Genomic DNA, 17,262 nt, shown 5'->3' on the forward strand with positions numbered 1-17,262 from the left:
TGTGAACTGAACGTGGGTCTTCGGCCACACAGCACACGCTCTTAACTGTTAAGCCATCTCTCCAATCTGATTCTGTGTTTTCAAAAGCCAACTCTGAAAGTAAACAGGCCTTGGCAAAGTCACTTGCACTAGACAGCAGGAATTGCAGGGATTTTCTTACTCACTGGGTGTTACAGCCAGACTGGCATGCCAGAGATGCCTACAAAGGACCTGTACATCCAGCCTAGAATTGCAGGATGTTGTATTTCCTGGAACTGTAGTTATGGATGGTTGTGAGCTGCTATGTGGGTGCTGGGAATTGAACCCTGGTTCTCTGAAAGAGCAGTGCTCTTAACTGCAGAGTCATCTCTCCAGTCTCAGGATGTTGTAATAGGGTCCCAGACCTTACTTAGCAGGTCCTCAGACCTTAGCACAACTGACTCCATGGTAGAAGGCTGTAAAAATCAACATGTAGACAGCACCACCTGCCAAAACTAAAACAGAGGTCTAATCCATCAGTCCGTAGTTAAGGGAAAAGCTCTAAATGTGTCGACCTTGTTTTGGCTTCTGTAATTCCACTTTCTGGCTTTTTTTTTTGTTGTTGTTGTCGTTGTTGTTTTTGTTTTTCGAGACAGGGTTTCTCTGTAGCTTTGGAGCCTGTCCTGGCACTAGCTCTTGTAGACCAGGCTGGCCTCGAACTCACAGAGGTCCGCCTGCCTCTGCCTCCCGAGTGCTGGGATTAAAGGCGTGCACCACCACTGCCCTGCTTGTTTTTGTTTTTACTTTGTGTGCATTGGTGTTTTGCCTGCATGTGCGTCTGCGCGAGACTGTTGTATTACCTGGAACTGGAGTTATAGACAGCTCTGAGCTGCCATATGGGTGCTGGGAATTGAACCTGGGTCTTCTAGAATAGCAGGCAGTGCTCTTAACCACTGAACCATCTTTCCAGCACCCCGGCTAATTGTTCTTAGCTAAAGTATGGCAACCCATACTTTATGGTTTTTGTGCTTAAAAGCTCACTCTGAAGAAGGCTCAGGGCTACCCTGGGATTCTGAACACCCCGTCAGTTAATAAAGATTTTCTATTGGCTTAAACCCATGTCTGGGCAGTCTTCACAAGTGAGAACCCCACAACAGATGCTCTATTCCCAGCAGCAAGCATGGCTTACCTCTACCCTCCTAAGGCAAGGAGCAGCTGAGCTGCAAGTATTACATGAGGACCTTTAACAGGAGAGGACCAGAGGGGCGACAAGAGAGACCTCAAGCTGACCCCCTCCGCTCAGGACTCAGCTTCCCTCTGCTCTTCACAGATTACATATTCTGCCCAAGACAGACAGGACCCCAGCTTCACTGCTTAAATGACTTTATTTCTTTTACATCAAACTGAAAAGGCAGAACAGTAATTCACCTTTTTTTGGTCACTGGGTCAAAAACATTTGGCAGTTCTCGAAAAAGAAATAAGTTGAGTTTCAGGCCAGCTTGGTCTGTACAGTTCAAAATAAATGAATAAAAACTAGAATGTGGTCAGATTTTTTTTAAACCAGAAATAAGTAGAAATAAAACAGTAAGATACTTTAAAAAATGGAAGAGCAAGTGTTTCTTAATGATAAAACCCCCCAGTGTTAGTAGGGGGGGGAGACTAAGTGTTCTTTAGCATTGCTGAAGGGGGAGTGGGGTGACAAGGTGACCTTGAAGAATGTCTGCCTGGCTGAGCTTTGACAGCATGCCCACCCTGCAAGCCGAGGAAATAAGGATGAAAACACAGCTAACACCCTTGCACGTCGTGTCACTGTTAGGAGCAACTGTAGGTAACACAACAGTGGGTTACTGAAATCATAGCCCAGCAGTACGATGGAGCATTGGCAACAGTGTTCACGGCCGAGTGTCTGCTGACAAGGAAGATGTTCCCGTTTTGGTAAACGAAAAACAAGCTATAAAAGAGTACAATATGAACTCATATTTGTTTAGAAAACTACATGTTTGCACATAGGAAGTCAGGATATACACATTACCACTGCCCAGTAGATTTGAGTTAGTTAGAACTTTATACTGATTCTTACATTGATATATAATTATCCTGTATCATTTCTGTGGTTAGAAGGTGGACAGGAGTTAAAAGTCGAGTTCAGCTTGGGTCTTTGACTTGTTAAGTGAGGGCCCATGGGTCCCTAGACCATCTGCTTGCTTTGTTCCTTCTGCCCCGAGCTGGTCAGTAGTCTTAGCTGTTTTCCTGCAAATGCCACACTCAGGTGTGCTTGCTTATCTGTCTGGAAAACACGGTCTCTCCTTTGCCAGTGGAGCCCACACAGACTCTGAGTGGGATAGAAAGCCACCTAAGAGAGCAGGGCACTGGCAAAACTGTGCTCAGAGCCTATACTTTAAGAGGGAGTCCTCAGAACACTTCAGTGAGGAAAGCACAGTCAGGAAGCAGATACAGAGGGAGTTTTGATGTGTGACAGCCCAGGCTGTCCTAGAACTTGCTTTGTAGACCAGGCCTGCCTCTGCCTCCCTAGTGCTGGGATTAAAAGGTGTGTGCCACCACCGCCTGATTGAAACTTTTTTGCTTTTTTCATTTGTAAAATTTTTATTTGCTTATTTGTATGTGTGTGCCTGCTTGTCTGTATGTACGTCACACGTGTGCAGGCAACTGCAGAGGCCAGAGTGCAGATCCCCTTGAACTGGCCTTAAAGGCAGCTGTGAACCACCTGATGTGGGTGCTAGGAACTGAGCTCAGGTCCTCCAAAAGAGCAGCAAACACTCTTAACTGTTGATCCATCTTCCCAACTCCTATTTGTCATTTTTTTGTTTGCTTGAGACAAGCTCTCATGCAGTACAGGGTGGCCATGAATTCGAAATGTAACTGAGAATGTCCTTGATCTGCCATGACTGGTATTCTAAGGAATAACAGGGTCTGTACTTAGTCCATGTTTCAGTTCTAGGCCTCCAGAGAAAGGGATGATGGCAAACTATTTCAACTGTTACTGCAGAGTCCTTTTAAGCTACTGAGTCACTTCAGAGGAGAAGTTGGCGGATAAGAAAAGGTGATACCAACCCCAAAACAATGGAAATCTTGGTAGAAAGGGTTTGCATCCTGGGCTGGTATAGACGGTCCAAGTGAACCAAACTCCTGAGGACCTTACAACCTGTATTTATGAACTATGACCTTACCCATTAAAGAAATCTTTCCTAATAAACCCAGGTGTGATACAACTAAGCATTCTTTGTATATCCTCCATGCTCCATTCTGATTCCAAAAGAGCCTGTACAGTCAGGCTGTCTCCCTAGCATCTCCATTCTGATTCTAAAAGAGCTGTCCCCCTGCAGCAGTGAGGCACTAATACAAAGAGAAACCCCGTCGAGATCTGTGGGAAGAACGCCCGCCCACATCCGTCTTCACTGAAGAATATCACTATCAACCTGGAACAAAGGGTCCGAACACAGTACTGAAAATGTGTCTGAAGTAATGTGTTTCTGACTAGTGGTTTAAATACTGACATTTGTAAATGTTTTATGTTTAAGGAGAACAAACTGCTGTAGACAAGCAGGTCGCACACAACGAAGTCACTTGCAAATACTTGTTTGCTTTATGTTTTTTGAGACATAATCACAGAGCCCAGGCTGGCTCGGAATTCACTGGGTGGTTGAGGCTGGCCTTGAACTCCTGACCTTCCTGCTTCCACCTTCCAAGAGGAAGGACCTAGTACACCTGGCTTCTTGAAGGAGAGAAGGTGGAGTTTCAACTATTAGCAAGTGAGCATCTTTCCCTGTCCTCGTGGCTGAAAAGTTGACTGCTGCTCTTGCTGAGCAGGAAGGGAGCTGTGGAGGGCAGCCGGGCAGAGTGCCACGGACCAGACCACACTTGCAGAGGACTTCCATGTTTTTCCATGTTCCGAATCGGGGAGGTGGGGGTGAGGACAGCTGTGACACACGGAGGGAGGACTAAGTGGGAGGAGGCACACCCCGAGGCTCGGAGGAGGCAGGACGTCCTCTGAGAAGGAGAAGACAGCCAGCACAGCTTTATAGGGTGGCGCCGAGTCCCCTCAGTTACTCGTGGGAAACTCGTTCCAAGGCCACATAGAAACTGTTCTTGTCGTCCAGGCAATGCCAGCCAATGGGTCCAATCTCACAGTCCGCACAGACCAGAAACTTGATGTTGCCCACGTCCTTGGTGAAGCCCACATTCTCAAAGATGAACATGTCGTTAACCAGCCAGTGTTCCTGGAGGAGATCACCGTCAGGATTGCTGCCATCAGCCAGGGCTGGCTTCTTTCTCATGGAGGGGAGGAAAAGCTGCGGCGGGAGAGAGAACATAAGACTTAACCTCATAAAGAGAACTTCTTGGATTCTTCCTAAAATTGTACCCTGTCTCGAAAAACCAAAAAAAAAAAAAAAAAAAAAAAAAAAAAAAAAACCATAAGGCATGTGAAAGCTGCACCGGCTCTAGTCACATCTTCACTCCTAGTCTACCCTCGGCCTTGATGCCTAGCAGCTTTCTGGACTGGGAGAAAATAAAATAAAAGACGGCAGTCATCACATTGGGTCACACTCTAGGGTGACTGTCGCTCTTCTGCTTGGTGCCTGCCTTGATCACTATTACTACGCTAGGATTACTTTGAGGTGTGGCCTTCCATGCCTTTGCTGATCTTGTTTTTGTTTGTTTGTTTTTTAATACTTTATTTTTATTTTATGTTCATTGGTGTATTGCCTGCCTGTATGTCTGGTGAGGGAACTGGCATTCCAGACAGTTTACAGACAGTTGTGAGCTGTCATGTGGGAAGTGAACCTGGGTCCTCTGGAAGAACAACCAGTGCTCTTAACCACTGAGCCATCCCTCCAACCCTGCCTTTGCTGATCTTTAATTCACAGATACCCTCCTGCCTCTGCCTCCTCGGGCTGGGATTAAAGGCGTGCGCCACCACACTTGGCTTGCCCTGGCAATTTGAGCTTCCACTCTCCACAACCTTTACTGATCCAGTTACAAGGGAATGAATCACACAGCACTAGCCAACAGCTTCTGCTTGCAGAGCTGTCCTTCCCTTCCTGTGACCTTCTCCAATGAGGGCCTCCTCACTGGTGACACACCTCTCACACCGCCTCCACCCCAACACACACAGAGGAGACAGAACTGCTACAACAAACTTCACGCTCATCTCTTTAATCTCAGATGCTCCACTGTGATCGGCTGGGCTTGTATGCCTGGCCCTCCGATGCTATCACTGAGTCCACAGGGTATTCTTCTTCCTTTACCACCACCAAACTCTGCACAAGCGCTGATGGGAAAGGGAACCAAGGGTTTGCGATGAGCCTAGGAGATATGGGAGGGGCACTTGAGTGGGTGGCCTCTGTGTCACTGTCCACGGAGTCCACAGCACCACCTGAGCTAGCTTCCTATTAGCTTCACTGTGGACCAGCCACACTGGCAGCCTTGCTTCTTCAAGATGGTTCTGCCTGCAGACTTGGTGTGGATGGCCCCTTGCTGATATTCATAATCTCGGGAAGTCTCTGACCACCACGGTCTGAATGAATTCCATACTGCCTAGTATATTTAAAAAAAATTTTTTTTCAAGGCAGGGTTTCTCTGAGTAGCCCTGGCTGTCCTGGAACTCACCTTGTAGACCAGGCCTGGTTTGAACTCAGAGACCTGCCTGCCTCTGCCTTCTGAGTGCTGGGATTAAAGGTGTGCACCACCACCACCCATTTTATTTATTTATCAAATTTTATTCTATATCCTGTGTTCTGTCTGCATGTATGCTTGCTGGCCAGAAGAGGGAACCAGATCTCATTACAGATGGTTGTGAGCCACCATGTGGTTGCTGGGGACTTGAACTCAGGACCTTTGGAAGAACAAGCAGAATTCTTAACCGCTGAACCGTCTCTCCAGCTCCACTTATTTTTAAAAGAGAGCTTAACTGAAAAATCACAGATGTGTGCCTGCATGTATCTAAATGCACAGCTGCCACACTTGGGCACCTGCATACGCTGATGAAAATATCATAGTCATAATACCTTCATAACATATTCATCACACCTGAGTTTCCTCTTACCATGACCAAATTTTCTGAAAAATGTCTTATTAGATTTTATGTGTATGAATGTTTTGTCCACATGCATGTATGTATGCACTTCACATGTGTGCCTGTTGGACCCCCTGGAACTGGAGTGATAGTTGGTTGAGAGCCACTTTGTGGATGCTGGGAATCAAACCACGGTCCTCTGTAAGAACAGCCAGTGCCCTTATCTGCTGAGTCATCAATCCGGTGCCTAAAAGAAAAGTATCTCAATTTATTGTTTGTCTCTCTCCATTAGAGTATTTGTTCCTGGATTGGACTTATCTGATTAAAAAAGAGAAACTCTAACTTTAGAATCTGAAGTGCTGTCAAGGGTATGCCGTCTTATGTCTGGGGAGTCCAGAAGAGGGCACCAGATCACCTGGGATGAGATACAGGCAACTGTGAGCCACTGGACATGGGCTAAGAACTTTACTCAGGCTTTCTAGAAGAGAAGCACGTGCTCTTAACAACGGAGCCATCTCTCAGCTCCTAGCCCCAAAGATCTCAGAGACTTCAGCCTCAGTTACCAGGAGAGAGAAGTCTCTGGTGCATGTGTGCACACGCTCGTGAAAGGCTGCTTTCACTTCCTGTGTGGGCAGTGTGCACACCTTCCACTGCAACACGCACTGCCAGCAAAGCTTCCTCAGCTTCCGCTCCTCTGACGTCTGCTGCCGATCGCTTGCTTCCCAGACACAACACTTTTGAGACAGACTCTCGCTATAGTGCTAGCTGGTCAAGCCATGACCCTCCTGCCTCACAGTTCCCTGAGTACTGGGATTAAAAGGTAAAACATATATATACATTTCTTTTCTTCCCCTCCTTTAGTTTTTAAAAGATTTATTTGTTTACGTATTTTATATACGAGTGCTCTGTCTTCATGCACACCAGAAGAGGGCATCAGATCATATTGCAGAAGGTAGTGAGTCACTGTGTGGTTGCCAAGAATTGAACTCAGGACCCCTGGAAGAACAGCTAGTACTCTAAACCACTGAGCCATCTCCCCAGGCCCTTTTTCTTTTTTTTTCTTTTTTTTTGAGACACGGTCTCACAGCGTAGCTCTGACCAACCTGGAACTCACCATGTAAATTAAGCTAACCTCAAACTCAGAGCTCTGCTTGCTTAAGCCTCATGAATGCTGAGATTAACGGCCGGCAGCACACTCAGTTTCTACTTCTTCCTTACTCTTCACCCTCCTCCTGTTTACTCACGTGTATGCGTAGTTTGACAGGATGTATATCTGTAAATGCACCATGTGTATGCCTAGTGCCTGCTGAGGTCAGAAAAGGGCAGGGGATCACCTGAAACTGGAGTTATGGGTGACCGTAAGCTAATATACGGGTGCTGAGAACCAGCCCTGAGTCCTCCTCTGTAAGAGCAATAGAACCGGGAATGTTCACAGTTTCAGTTCATCATCATGTGGACAGAGAGACAGAGCAATGCACGTCAAAGGGGAGAGGAAGCAGAGAGGACAATAACACCCAAGCACGTGTCCCGGAAGTGGCCATTCCAACACCGCCCAACAGTCTACACAAATTCCAAATTCATCAGTGGGCTGAAGCACCTTCAGAGGCCTCATTAGGTCATCCTCACGGAACAGAGGTGAGATATTCTTTATCCATCTTTTAGCGCTTTCTCTCTCTCTTGGTTTTTTGAGACAGGACTTCTCTGTTTAGGCCTGACTGCCCTGAAACTTGCTCTGTAGACTCACTCTGGGATTAAAGGCCTGGCTCCTAGGTGTCTCTTAATTCAGTCAAGTTGACAAGATTAATCATCATAGCCAGATGTTGTGGGGCTTGCCTTTAATTCCAACACTTGCGAGGCAGAGGTGGGTGATGTCTGAAAGTTTGAGGCCAGTCTGGTCTAAAGAAATAGTTTCAGGACAGCCAAAGCTACATAGTGAGACTCTGTCTCAAAAAAACAAACAAACAAAAAACTTAAAGGTTGCCGAGAAACTAAAATTTTATAAAAAAGAAAAAACACAAACTGCCTCATCACATGAAATGGCTGCACATAAATAGGGCACAGCTCACAAGCCAAACAACGCACTGCAAAACCCACATTCAGTTAGAAAAGCAGATTCTTCCTTAACCTCAAAGAGCACGAGAAGCTGCCAACCCAGTCTCTGTGAGACCTTGTTTAGGGGGACCTAGCTAGGGGGGAAAAGATTAAACATCACATTTTATTTATTTATGGTTTTTTTGAGACAGGGTTTCTCTGAAGTTTTGGAGCCTGTCCTGGAAAGGGCTCTGTAGACCAGGCTGTCCTTGAACTCAAAGAGATTCCCCTGCTTCTGCCTGAGTGTTGGGATTAAAGAGTGTGCTGCCACCACCTGGCCAATCATCACATTATTAATATTAAACCAACACTATTTTACATAGTTGAGATTCATGTTCCATTTGATTTGTTTGTGTGTGTGTTAGTGGTAAAATCACAGACAACTTACCACTTAACCACTTTTACAAAGTTTGTATTTTTATTTATGGGTACGTGTGTGTGTGTGTGTGTGTGTGTCAATGAGTGCCACTTGTGTGCATGTCTGTGGAGTCAGAAGCCCTTGGATCCCTCGGTGCTTCAGTTAGAGGGGATGTGAACTGCCAAACGGGTGCCAAAACCAGACTCAGGTCCTCTGGAAGAACAGTAAGCGCTCCTAACTGCTGAGCCATCTCTCCAGTCTCCACTAAACCGCGTTTCTGTGTACAGTCCAGTACACAAGAGTGCTCACGATTGTGTGGCCACTGCCTACGCAACACCAGAGCCTCACATCTGCCCAGACGGAGGCTGGTCCCACTGAAGAAGTGTCTTCCTGTGTACCCGCTCTTCTCATGCTCCCTTTGCTGGCCTTGAGAGCACAAGTCCTTCTGCAGTCACTCAGGTGGTTTATGTCAGGAGTCACTCCGCATGTGTCCTTTCAGGACTGGCTTATTTCACTTACTGTCCCGACAAGTTCACGTTTAGTTTTAAGAAATGATGCAAAGGAGCTGGGCATTCATTCGCCTCTGGTCTCAGCAGAGGCAGGTGGATAACTATGAGTTCAAGGTCAGTCAGGGATACAAAGTGAGGCGCTGGTTCAAAAGACAACAGCAACAAAAGCCGGGCAGCACTTGGGAGGCAGAGGCAGGCGGATCTCTGAGTTTGAGGCGAGTCTGGTCTACAAGAGCTAGTTCCAGGACAGGCTCCAAAGCTACAGAGAAACCCCGTCTTGAAAACCACCACCCAAAAAAAAATTAAATAAATAAAAATTAAAAAAAAAAACACAACAAATCCACACCCATACATATATATAAAACAAAACCCACAAAAGGGCTGACGAGAGCTTGGCAGCAGCTAAGGACAACTGCTCTTCCAAGCAGTCAAGTCTGGTTCCTAACTTCCCGTGACTCAAAATTCCCTGAAACTCCAGCTCCATGTAAAGCTTGCTTCTGGAATCTGCTGGAACTTGCATCCATGTGCACACCACACACACAGACACATAGACACACACACACACACACACACACACACACACACACACACACACACCTAATCTTTTAAGAAATAACAAAGCCCTTTAATCTCAGTACTTGGGAGGCAGAAGCAGGAAGTTCTCTGTGAATTGAGGCAGCCTGATCTATGCCAAGAGTTCCAAGACAGTCATGGCTACCTAGTGAGTCCATGTTGCAAAAGACAAAAGAGCCAAAAGGAGTAACACAAATCCCTTGAGCCTTTCCTCATCTCCCTGAGGGAACACTGCACAGCTGGGGCAGCGCTCACAGCCAGAGTACACGATCTGATGCAATCTGGAGAGCTGAGTTTTGTTGACTGCATTTTAGGCCCTGTTGCCTAGGGTGGCCTTCAACTCCGATCCATTTACTCAGCCTGTTGTTCACCACTACAGCCAGGACAGCGAACAGCTCCTCTCGTGCATCAGCACCTTGCCCCCCAATCCCATCTGCTGGCAACCACTCATTCTTTCCTCATTTCAACAGTGTTACACAGATGCACAGACACCTGCACGAGTGTAGTGGTGCACATCTTTAACCCCACACTCGGGAGGCAGAGGCAGGTGGGTCTCCGTGTGTCTGAGGACAATTTGGTTGACAGAGTTCCAGGACAGTCAGGGCTACACAGAGAAACCCTGTTTGGATAAGATGTTATACTAACCCGGAAGAGTGGTGCTCGCCTATGATTCCAGCTACTGGGATGCTGAGGTGGGAGAATCATGGGGCTCAGGCTGGCCTGGGCAAGCCATCAGTTTACAGAGCTGCTTGTCCAGCATTAACAAAACTCCAGGTTTAGTCCCCAGCATCAGATAAACTGGGGTTAGTGGTCCATGCCTGGTGAAGGCAGGAGGATTGAGAATTCAAGGTTATCCTCTCAGCTACACAAGGAAGCAAAACCAATATAGTTAGCGTGAGACCTGTCTCACATACGAGAGAAAGAAAAAGCCTACCGGTGATGGCCCTTGACTTTAATCCCAGCACTTGGGAGACTTAGGCAGGCAGATCTCTGTGAGTTTGAGGTCAGCCTGGTCTACAAAGTGAGTTCCAGGGCTACATGGAGAAACCTTGCCTCAAAAAACAAAAAACAACAACAAAAAAAAAAAGGGAGGGGGGAGCCTGGTGACCTCAAAACTGCTGGCCAGCCTTCCAAACACAGTGAGACTCTGTCAAATGAACAGGGCTGGGTGGAGTGAGAGAATGTTATACAAATAGATTCATAAAGCGGATAATCTTTTTTCTGACCAGCGTAATTCTCCATAGATTCATTCAAGTTGTCTGTATCAAGTTGGCTGTGGTAGTGTAATCCCAACACTCGGGAGGTAGAGGCAGGAGGACCAGGAGTTGAAGATCATCCTCCATTACAAAGCAAGTTTGAGGCTAACCTGGGTTACATAAGATGCTATCGCAAAACAAAAACCAAAACCAGACTGCAGTTCATCTGTACCCATTCACCTGCTGGAAGGCCTCCGTGCCATCTCCAATGTGGCGCTGAACAGTGCAGTCACCACATACATTCTCCACAGGTTTGACATGAACCTAAGTTCACTTCTCTGGGAAAAACACCAGGGTGCTGCTCATTCGTTAGAACACATTTAGTTTTATAATAAACTCTTCTTGGTTACTGCCCTCACTTTCTCTGCTCCAATATGCTTAACCCAATACTATTTTCTTTTAAATATATTTTTTAGACTTACTCATTTTTATTTTATGTGTATTGGTGGGTTTTTGTTTGTTTGTTTTGTTTTTTGAGGCAGGGTTTCTGGGTAACTTTAAAGCCTGTCCTGGAACTAGCTCTTGTAGACAGACTGGCCTTGAACTCACAGAGATCTGCCTGCCTCTGCCTCCCAAGTGCTAGGATTCAAGGTGTGCGCCACCACTGCTGTTGGTGTTTTGCCTAAATGTATGTGCATGCCTGGTGCCAGTGGGTGCTAGAAGGCACTGGGAGGGCGGTGTTCATGGAACTGGACTTACGGATGGTTGTGACCCACCATGTGGGTGCTGGGAACTGATGAGTTCTCTGAAAGAGCAACAGGTGTTGTAGGTGCCGTCTTCTTCCCACTCCACCCAGCACAGTATATACTGTTCTCCCCACAAGCCAATCTCTGCTCTTCCCACAAAAGGCCAAACATCCCTCTTCTACAGCATTGCCTTTTTTCCTAATTTCCAAACTCCATGGACTTTCCCTTTTTCTTTGCACAGGAGTGAGGCTCTTGGCGAGGAGGCCACAGCCCATGACCTAGCAGTCTAGAGCTGCAGGACCTGGAGAGGAAGAGCTGCTCCTCTTGCTCTCAGCTGCCCCCCATCACCTCTGCAAGGTTTCTACTGATTGGTTACCCATCATGGCCACCTAAGGAAGTTCCAGTCACTCTGCCCTTGCCATTGAAGATTCAGTGACCTCAGAGGTTCAGAGCTCCAGAACCTCTGTTTTGGCTAAGGGAGACAGTTTCTAAAACTCACACACTATATAACTCTATATCTATCTATCTATCTATCTATCTATCTATCTATCTATCTATCTATCTATCTGTTTTCCGAGACAAGGTTTCTCTGTGAAGCCTTGGCTGCCCTGGAGCACCCGCTTCTGCCTCCTGAGCGCTGGGATTAAAGTGAGCATCACCACCGCCCAGTTCAAAACACTACATTTTTTACGAGGAATTGTCACCCTGTCTCTACTTAGCTTAACCAACAATTTTAGTTAGGATTCTCAGAAATCTGGGCTGGAGATGACTCAATGGCTAGAGCACATACCGCTCTTCCTCCCAGAATCCATAGTGCTTTACAACCTCTTGTAACTCCAGTCCCAGGGGATCTAAAACTCTCTCCTGACCTGCAAGGACTCCTGCACACATATGGTTCATACACACACAAAATAAACTGAGAACATTTAATTATAAGAAACTTAGATTTCTCAATCTCCAGCTCCAACCTGAAATGCTGCAATGTTTGAACTTTCAGAGCACTGCCTGACATGAGTGGAAAATTCCACATGTGATGTCATATGATGGGCTGCAGGCAAAATGCAGGCGCACCAAAGATACACCGAATTATCTTCAGCTTCTGCGGAATGGAAGCTATGAAAAAAAAATATTCCATGTTTAGACTTGTCTCTCAAACCTAAAATACCTCATTGTGTAATTGAAAAATTTTCCTCCTTCCCACCCCCAAAAATCACACCTCTGAAATCTGAAACAGTTCTGATCCAAAGTGTGCTGAAGAGTTTTCTGTCCACTTGACATAAGCTCTGGAAAGAGAGAACTTCAAGTGAGACAATGTCTCCATACGGGCCTGGAGGCAAGTCTGTGAGGGAATTTAGTGCTTGATGAATTATGTTGGAGGGTCTAGCCCACTGTAGATAGTGTTACCCCCTAGGCAGATGGTCCTGGTTCTAGAAAAAAGCAGGCTGAGCAAGACATGGAGAGCAAGTCAGAAGCAGCACCCTGGCCTCCGCGTCAGCCAGCTCCCACCTCCAGGTTCTTGCTTCTAGGTTCCTGCCACAACCTCCCTCCAGGATGGACTGGAACTGTAAGATGGAATCAGCTTTTCCTCCCACGTTGCTTTCGGTTGTATTATCACAGCCACAGAAACCAAACCAGGACAGAAGTCGGTAGCAGAAAGTGTCTATTGCTGTGATAACATGTTGCCTTGGGGAGGACTGTGGAAACCTTTGGAACCTTGGGTTGGAAAAGCACTGAGTGCTCGAGCCGAACAGACTGCTGTGTGGGAGCAGGAAGAACACTGAAAAGCAGGTTGGTCAGCACGATTCCTTCATCCAGGCTTCAGTTCCCCGGTCAGCTTGAGGCTTTGCCTTGGCTTCCCTCAATAACGGACTGTCATCAGGACCTGTAACCCCAATAAACCCTTTCCTCTCCAAGAGCCTTTTGTCTGGCCTTCTTCGTAGTGCAGAAAATAAAGTAGCTATTGGTACAGAGAGTAAGGACTAGTCATCCTACCCCAACGTCAAAGGGATGGTTGGTTTTGTTTTTTTTTTTTTTTTTGAGACAGGGTTTCTGTGTAGCCTTGGCTGTCCTGGAACTCACTCTGTAGACCAGGCTGGCCTCAAACTCACAGAGATCCGCCTGCCTCTGTCTCCCAAGTGCTGGGATTAACAGTGTGCATGACTACTGCCAGGCCAAAAGGACCCGAATTTAAAAGATTTATTTATATTTTACTTCATGAGTGTTTGCTGCATGTGTGTATGTGTATCACGTGTATGTCTAGTATCACAAAAGGCAGAAAAAGGTATTGGATCCCCTGGAACCAATTGGAGCTACAAAGAGTTGGGAGCCATTTGACATGTACTTCAAGATCAGCCAGTGCTCCTAACCACTGAGCCATCTGTCCAGCCCCATATGTCCAGGCCCAGAAGGTCAGGCAGTGCTCCTAACCACTGAGCCATCTGTCCAGCCCCATATGTCCAGGCCCAGAAGGTCAGCCAGTGCTCCTAACCACTGGGCCATCTGTCTAGCCCTAGAAGGTCAGCCAGTGCTCCTAACCACCGAGCCATCTGTCCAGCCCCAGAAGGTCAGCCAGTGCTCCTAACCACTGAGCCATCTGTCCAGCCCCAGAAGGTCAGCCAGTGCTCCTAACCACTGGGCCATCTGTCCAGCCCCATATGTCCACGCCCAGAGGGTATCTTTAGTTTGTTTTTTTCTATGCTGAGGTCAGACATGGATCTTACAGTCTGCAGCGAGAATCAGACTGCTCAGATATTGTCCTCAGACCTTCTGGAAGGATATCCTAAAGAGAGACGACCTCAGCCTTGCTAGACTGGCTTGAGGGGCTTCTCAACAATTCAGAGCTACGCTGAAGCTTTACAGGGTTTCAGGTGAAGAGTGCTACGGACGGTTTGTTCTCTGTAAAGGTACAAATTCTGTTGGGACCCAAAAATATGATATGTAACATATAATTTAATTTGCTCCTGGTTTCCTTCCCATGAAACATCAATTTAAAACAGGAAACAGAAACTTTAAATATAAACTATAAAATTCCTTTAAGAAATTTCTTGACTTTTTCAAAAACAGTTTTATTTAATTAACAGACAGGCTCTCTCTCATTAAGTATCCCTGATGGCTCTGAACTCACTGTCTAGCCCTGGACACTAGGATTATAGGTATACACCACCACACACCGTTCAGGACCCTTTAAATTTCTGTCAGTTTACAAAAGCAGGCAAGCTGCCATAGAAGGATAAAGAACTGACCTAAAAGCTAGTCTCAGCTGTGTCCCCTACGGAGGCACAATGCTCCGTTCTCACACAAACCCTTCCCTCTCATCATCCTGACTTTTTCAGAACGAGCAAGTGAGGTTCAACACATCTTCCAGGGCTAATAAGTGGCCAGGGTAGGATTCAAGCCCACGGTTCAGTCTGTCCCTCCACGAGGTCACTAACTTTATAAAACAAACGGAGAACTTTAATTCCTGTCCTTGGATTTTTTTTGTTTGTGTTTGGTTTTCGAGACAGGGTTTCCCTGTAGCTTTGGTGCCTGTCCGGGAGGAAATAGCTCAGTAGACCAGGTTGGCCTTGAACTCAGAGACCCGCCTCCCTCAGCCCCCCTAACGCTGGGATTAAAGGCGTGCGCCATCACTGCCCAGCCGTTATTCTTCTTAAAACAGGTACTACAGGAAATTATCAAAACACACAAAACAAGGAAGCCACTAGCACTTCTTTCCTTCTTTAGGAAAAGGACTCTGCTTTTGGAGCAGACACTACAGTACCACCTGAAATAACAGCGGCCCTCCAGCTTCTCACAGACCGTTCATAACAAGGATCCGAGGAAGAATACATACAGTTTGCACTGCACTGGGGAGGCAGAACCAGGCAGGTGGATCTGTGTAAGCGGCCAGCCTGGTTCACACAGCAAGTTCCAGGTCAGCCAAGGTTATATCACTTGATTTTGGAGCTCCTCTGGGGAGCAGCAAATGAGAAAAGAAGTAGGGACTAAAAGATGAGTGAGGGTGGTGGTGGGACCGGAATCTAATCATTCTCAGGTGCCCTGGGGCGACACCGAGTGGCGGCTGAAGATAAACCTGCGGGACTCAGCAGGTTGGCCAGAGCTCCAGGAATCTGGAGGCTGGGTTTCTCCTTCCCTAAGCTCGCACAGGGTACCCGAGGCCTGGGGAAGGGTGGGCCGCCTGAGACAGGTGCACCCGCTGAGCTAGGGCCTAGCACGGAGAGAAAGGAGCAAGGCGGTCTGGCAACCGTGCCCTGCCACCGGGGTCCAAGTCAGCCGCACCCGAGGGGCGGGGCCTGGCGAAGGTGGGCGGGGCTAAGGCGCGCAAAGAAGGGCGCGGTCTCCGGAAACCTGGGAGCCGGGACCAGTTTCGAGCTACCCGGTCGCTACGGAGAGCGAATCTAATCAGGTCTATGTATTTACCTACCTGTCGGCGAGAGAAAAGAGCAGTCCCTGGCTGCAGCACCCTTGAGCCGCAACGCTGGCACAGCACCGCCTTCCGGTTCCGGCCCTCGGCTGACACTAGATCGTTCTGCTGCTCAGCCGGTTCCATCGCCGCGCCGCCACAGCATGGGCCACAACGGCGCACGCGCGATTTGGGTTCGTTCACCCGGAACTACGCTGGCGCGGCTCCGTCGGGGCGGGGCGCCCGGTGCCCCTTGCTGTACCTCTGCGCAGGCGTCTGCACTCTATTGCGCAGGCGCCTTTATTGCCGGCTCGAAGTGTCAGCTTGACTTGGTGACAAATCTTTTCTCTGTACCGGGCCTCCGCTAATATTGGCCTAGGCTTCACTATGGCCGCCTTACCATGTCCACTACCTCGACAATCTGGGTCAGACCTCAGCAAATTTAGCTACTATACATTCGCTTCTAATGTAAGAAGCAGTGTAGATTGTTGAGTATATTTCGTGTTGGAAAAAGTTGCGTGGAAGTCTTAAGCCGGGTGTCTAACAGTGACCATTTATTAGGCACCAAAGCGATTTTTACAGTGCTTTTGAAAACGTAGTCACCACTGTAGAGGGTTTGCCCTCAGGCGCAGTGCAAGAAGGCAAAGATAAGTTTAGTTTGTGTGTTCCAAAGCAACAGCTTTTACTTCCTAACTGGTCTTTGTATCCCATTAATTCTAGTTTGTATATTTCCCAAGACCAGAAGGACATCAGAATGAGAAACGATTAAACTACCTTATTAACATGCACGATCTTTGCTCTCTTCATTAGTTCCACAGTCCACGTTGGGAATTGTGTGAGAGGGTCGCAGACTCTAATCTCATAGTACAATCTCAGGAACAAAGTACTGCCAATGAAGAATGGATTGGGAAATAGCTATGTCTAGGGAGTTAGGTCTTTAGCTCTGTGGGTTTTTTTTTTTTTTTTTTTTAATATTTCTTGTGTTTTACCTGCATGTCGGTAAGTGCACGGTGTGCATGCTGGTGCCAGTGAAAGCCAGAAGAGGGCACCAGATGTCTGGAACTGGAGTTAACCGTTGTAAGCCCCAAGTGGATGCTGGGAACCAAGTCTACATACTCTTAACCACTGACACATCATTTCTCCAGCCCCGCTAGGTGGCATTTTGATCAAGAATTGGGGTTGTCAGGAAAAGCAATCCTTCAGAATGGGATCAAATTTAAGAATGGGTGGCACACCAGTGACTGGAACAAGACTGTAGTAGTAAGTGCAGAATGGTAGAATATGCCCCTCGGCACCATGGAGCCAGTACGTGTTAAGGAATTTGAACTTTATATGGACAGGAAATGTGAATCTATGGAACTTGAGGACAGAAACAACTTCAATATTGGCCAATTATTG

At 47.2% G+C, this 17,262-nt stretch overlaps 1 protein-coding gene and 1 non-coding gene across 2 annotated transcripts; both read right to left on the minus strand.

The window, feature by feature from the left end:
* Positions 1-1,324: 1,324 nt before the first annotated feature.
* Positions 1,325-16,144, minus strand: Rabif (RAB interacting factor). The gene is made up of 2 exons (XM_050147669.1): positions 15,886-16,144; positions 1,325-4,268 (listed from the first exon to the last, which is right to left on the minus strand). Exons 1-2 carry the CDS (start codon positions 16,009-16,011, stop codon positions 4,023-4,025), a joined length of 372 nt encoding a protein of 123 aa, XP_050003626.1. The 5' UTR covers positions 16,012-16,144; the 3' UTR covers positions 1,325-4,022.
* On the minus strand, positions 14,156-14,231 carry LOC126505140 (small nucleolar RNA SNORD19). The gene has a single exon (XR_007592822.1). It is a non-coding gene; the product is annotated as a small nucleolar RNA SNORD19 (small nucleolar RNA).
* Positions 16,145-17,262: the final 1,118 nt, after the last annotated feature.

This window comes from Alexandromys fortis, unplaced genomic scaffold (assembly GCF_014885135.2).
Source record: "Alexandromys fortis isolate MF-2015 unplaced genomic scaffold, M_Fortis_MF-2015_v1.1 scaffold_58, whole genome shotgun sequence".
NCBI lineage: Eukaryota > Metazoa > Chordata > Mammalia > Rodentia > Cricetidae > Alexandromys > Alexandromys fortis.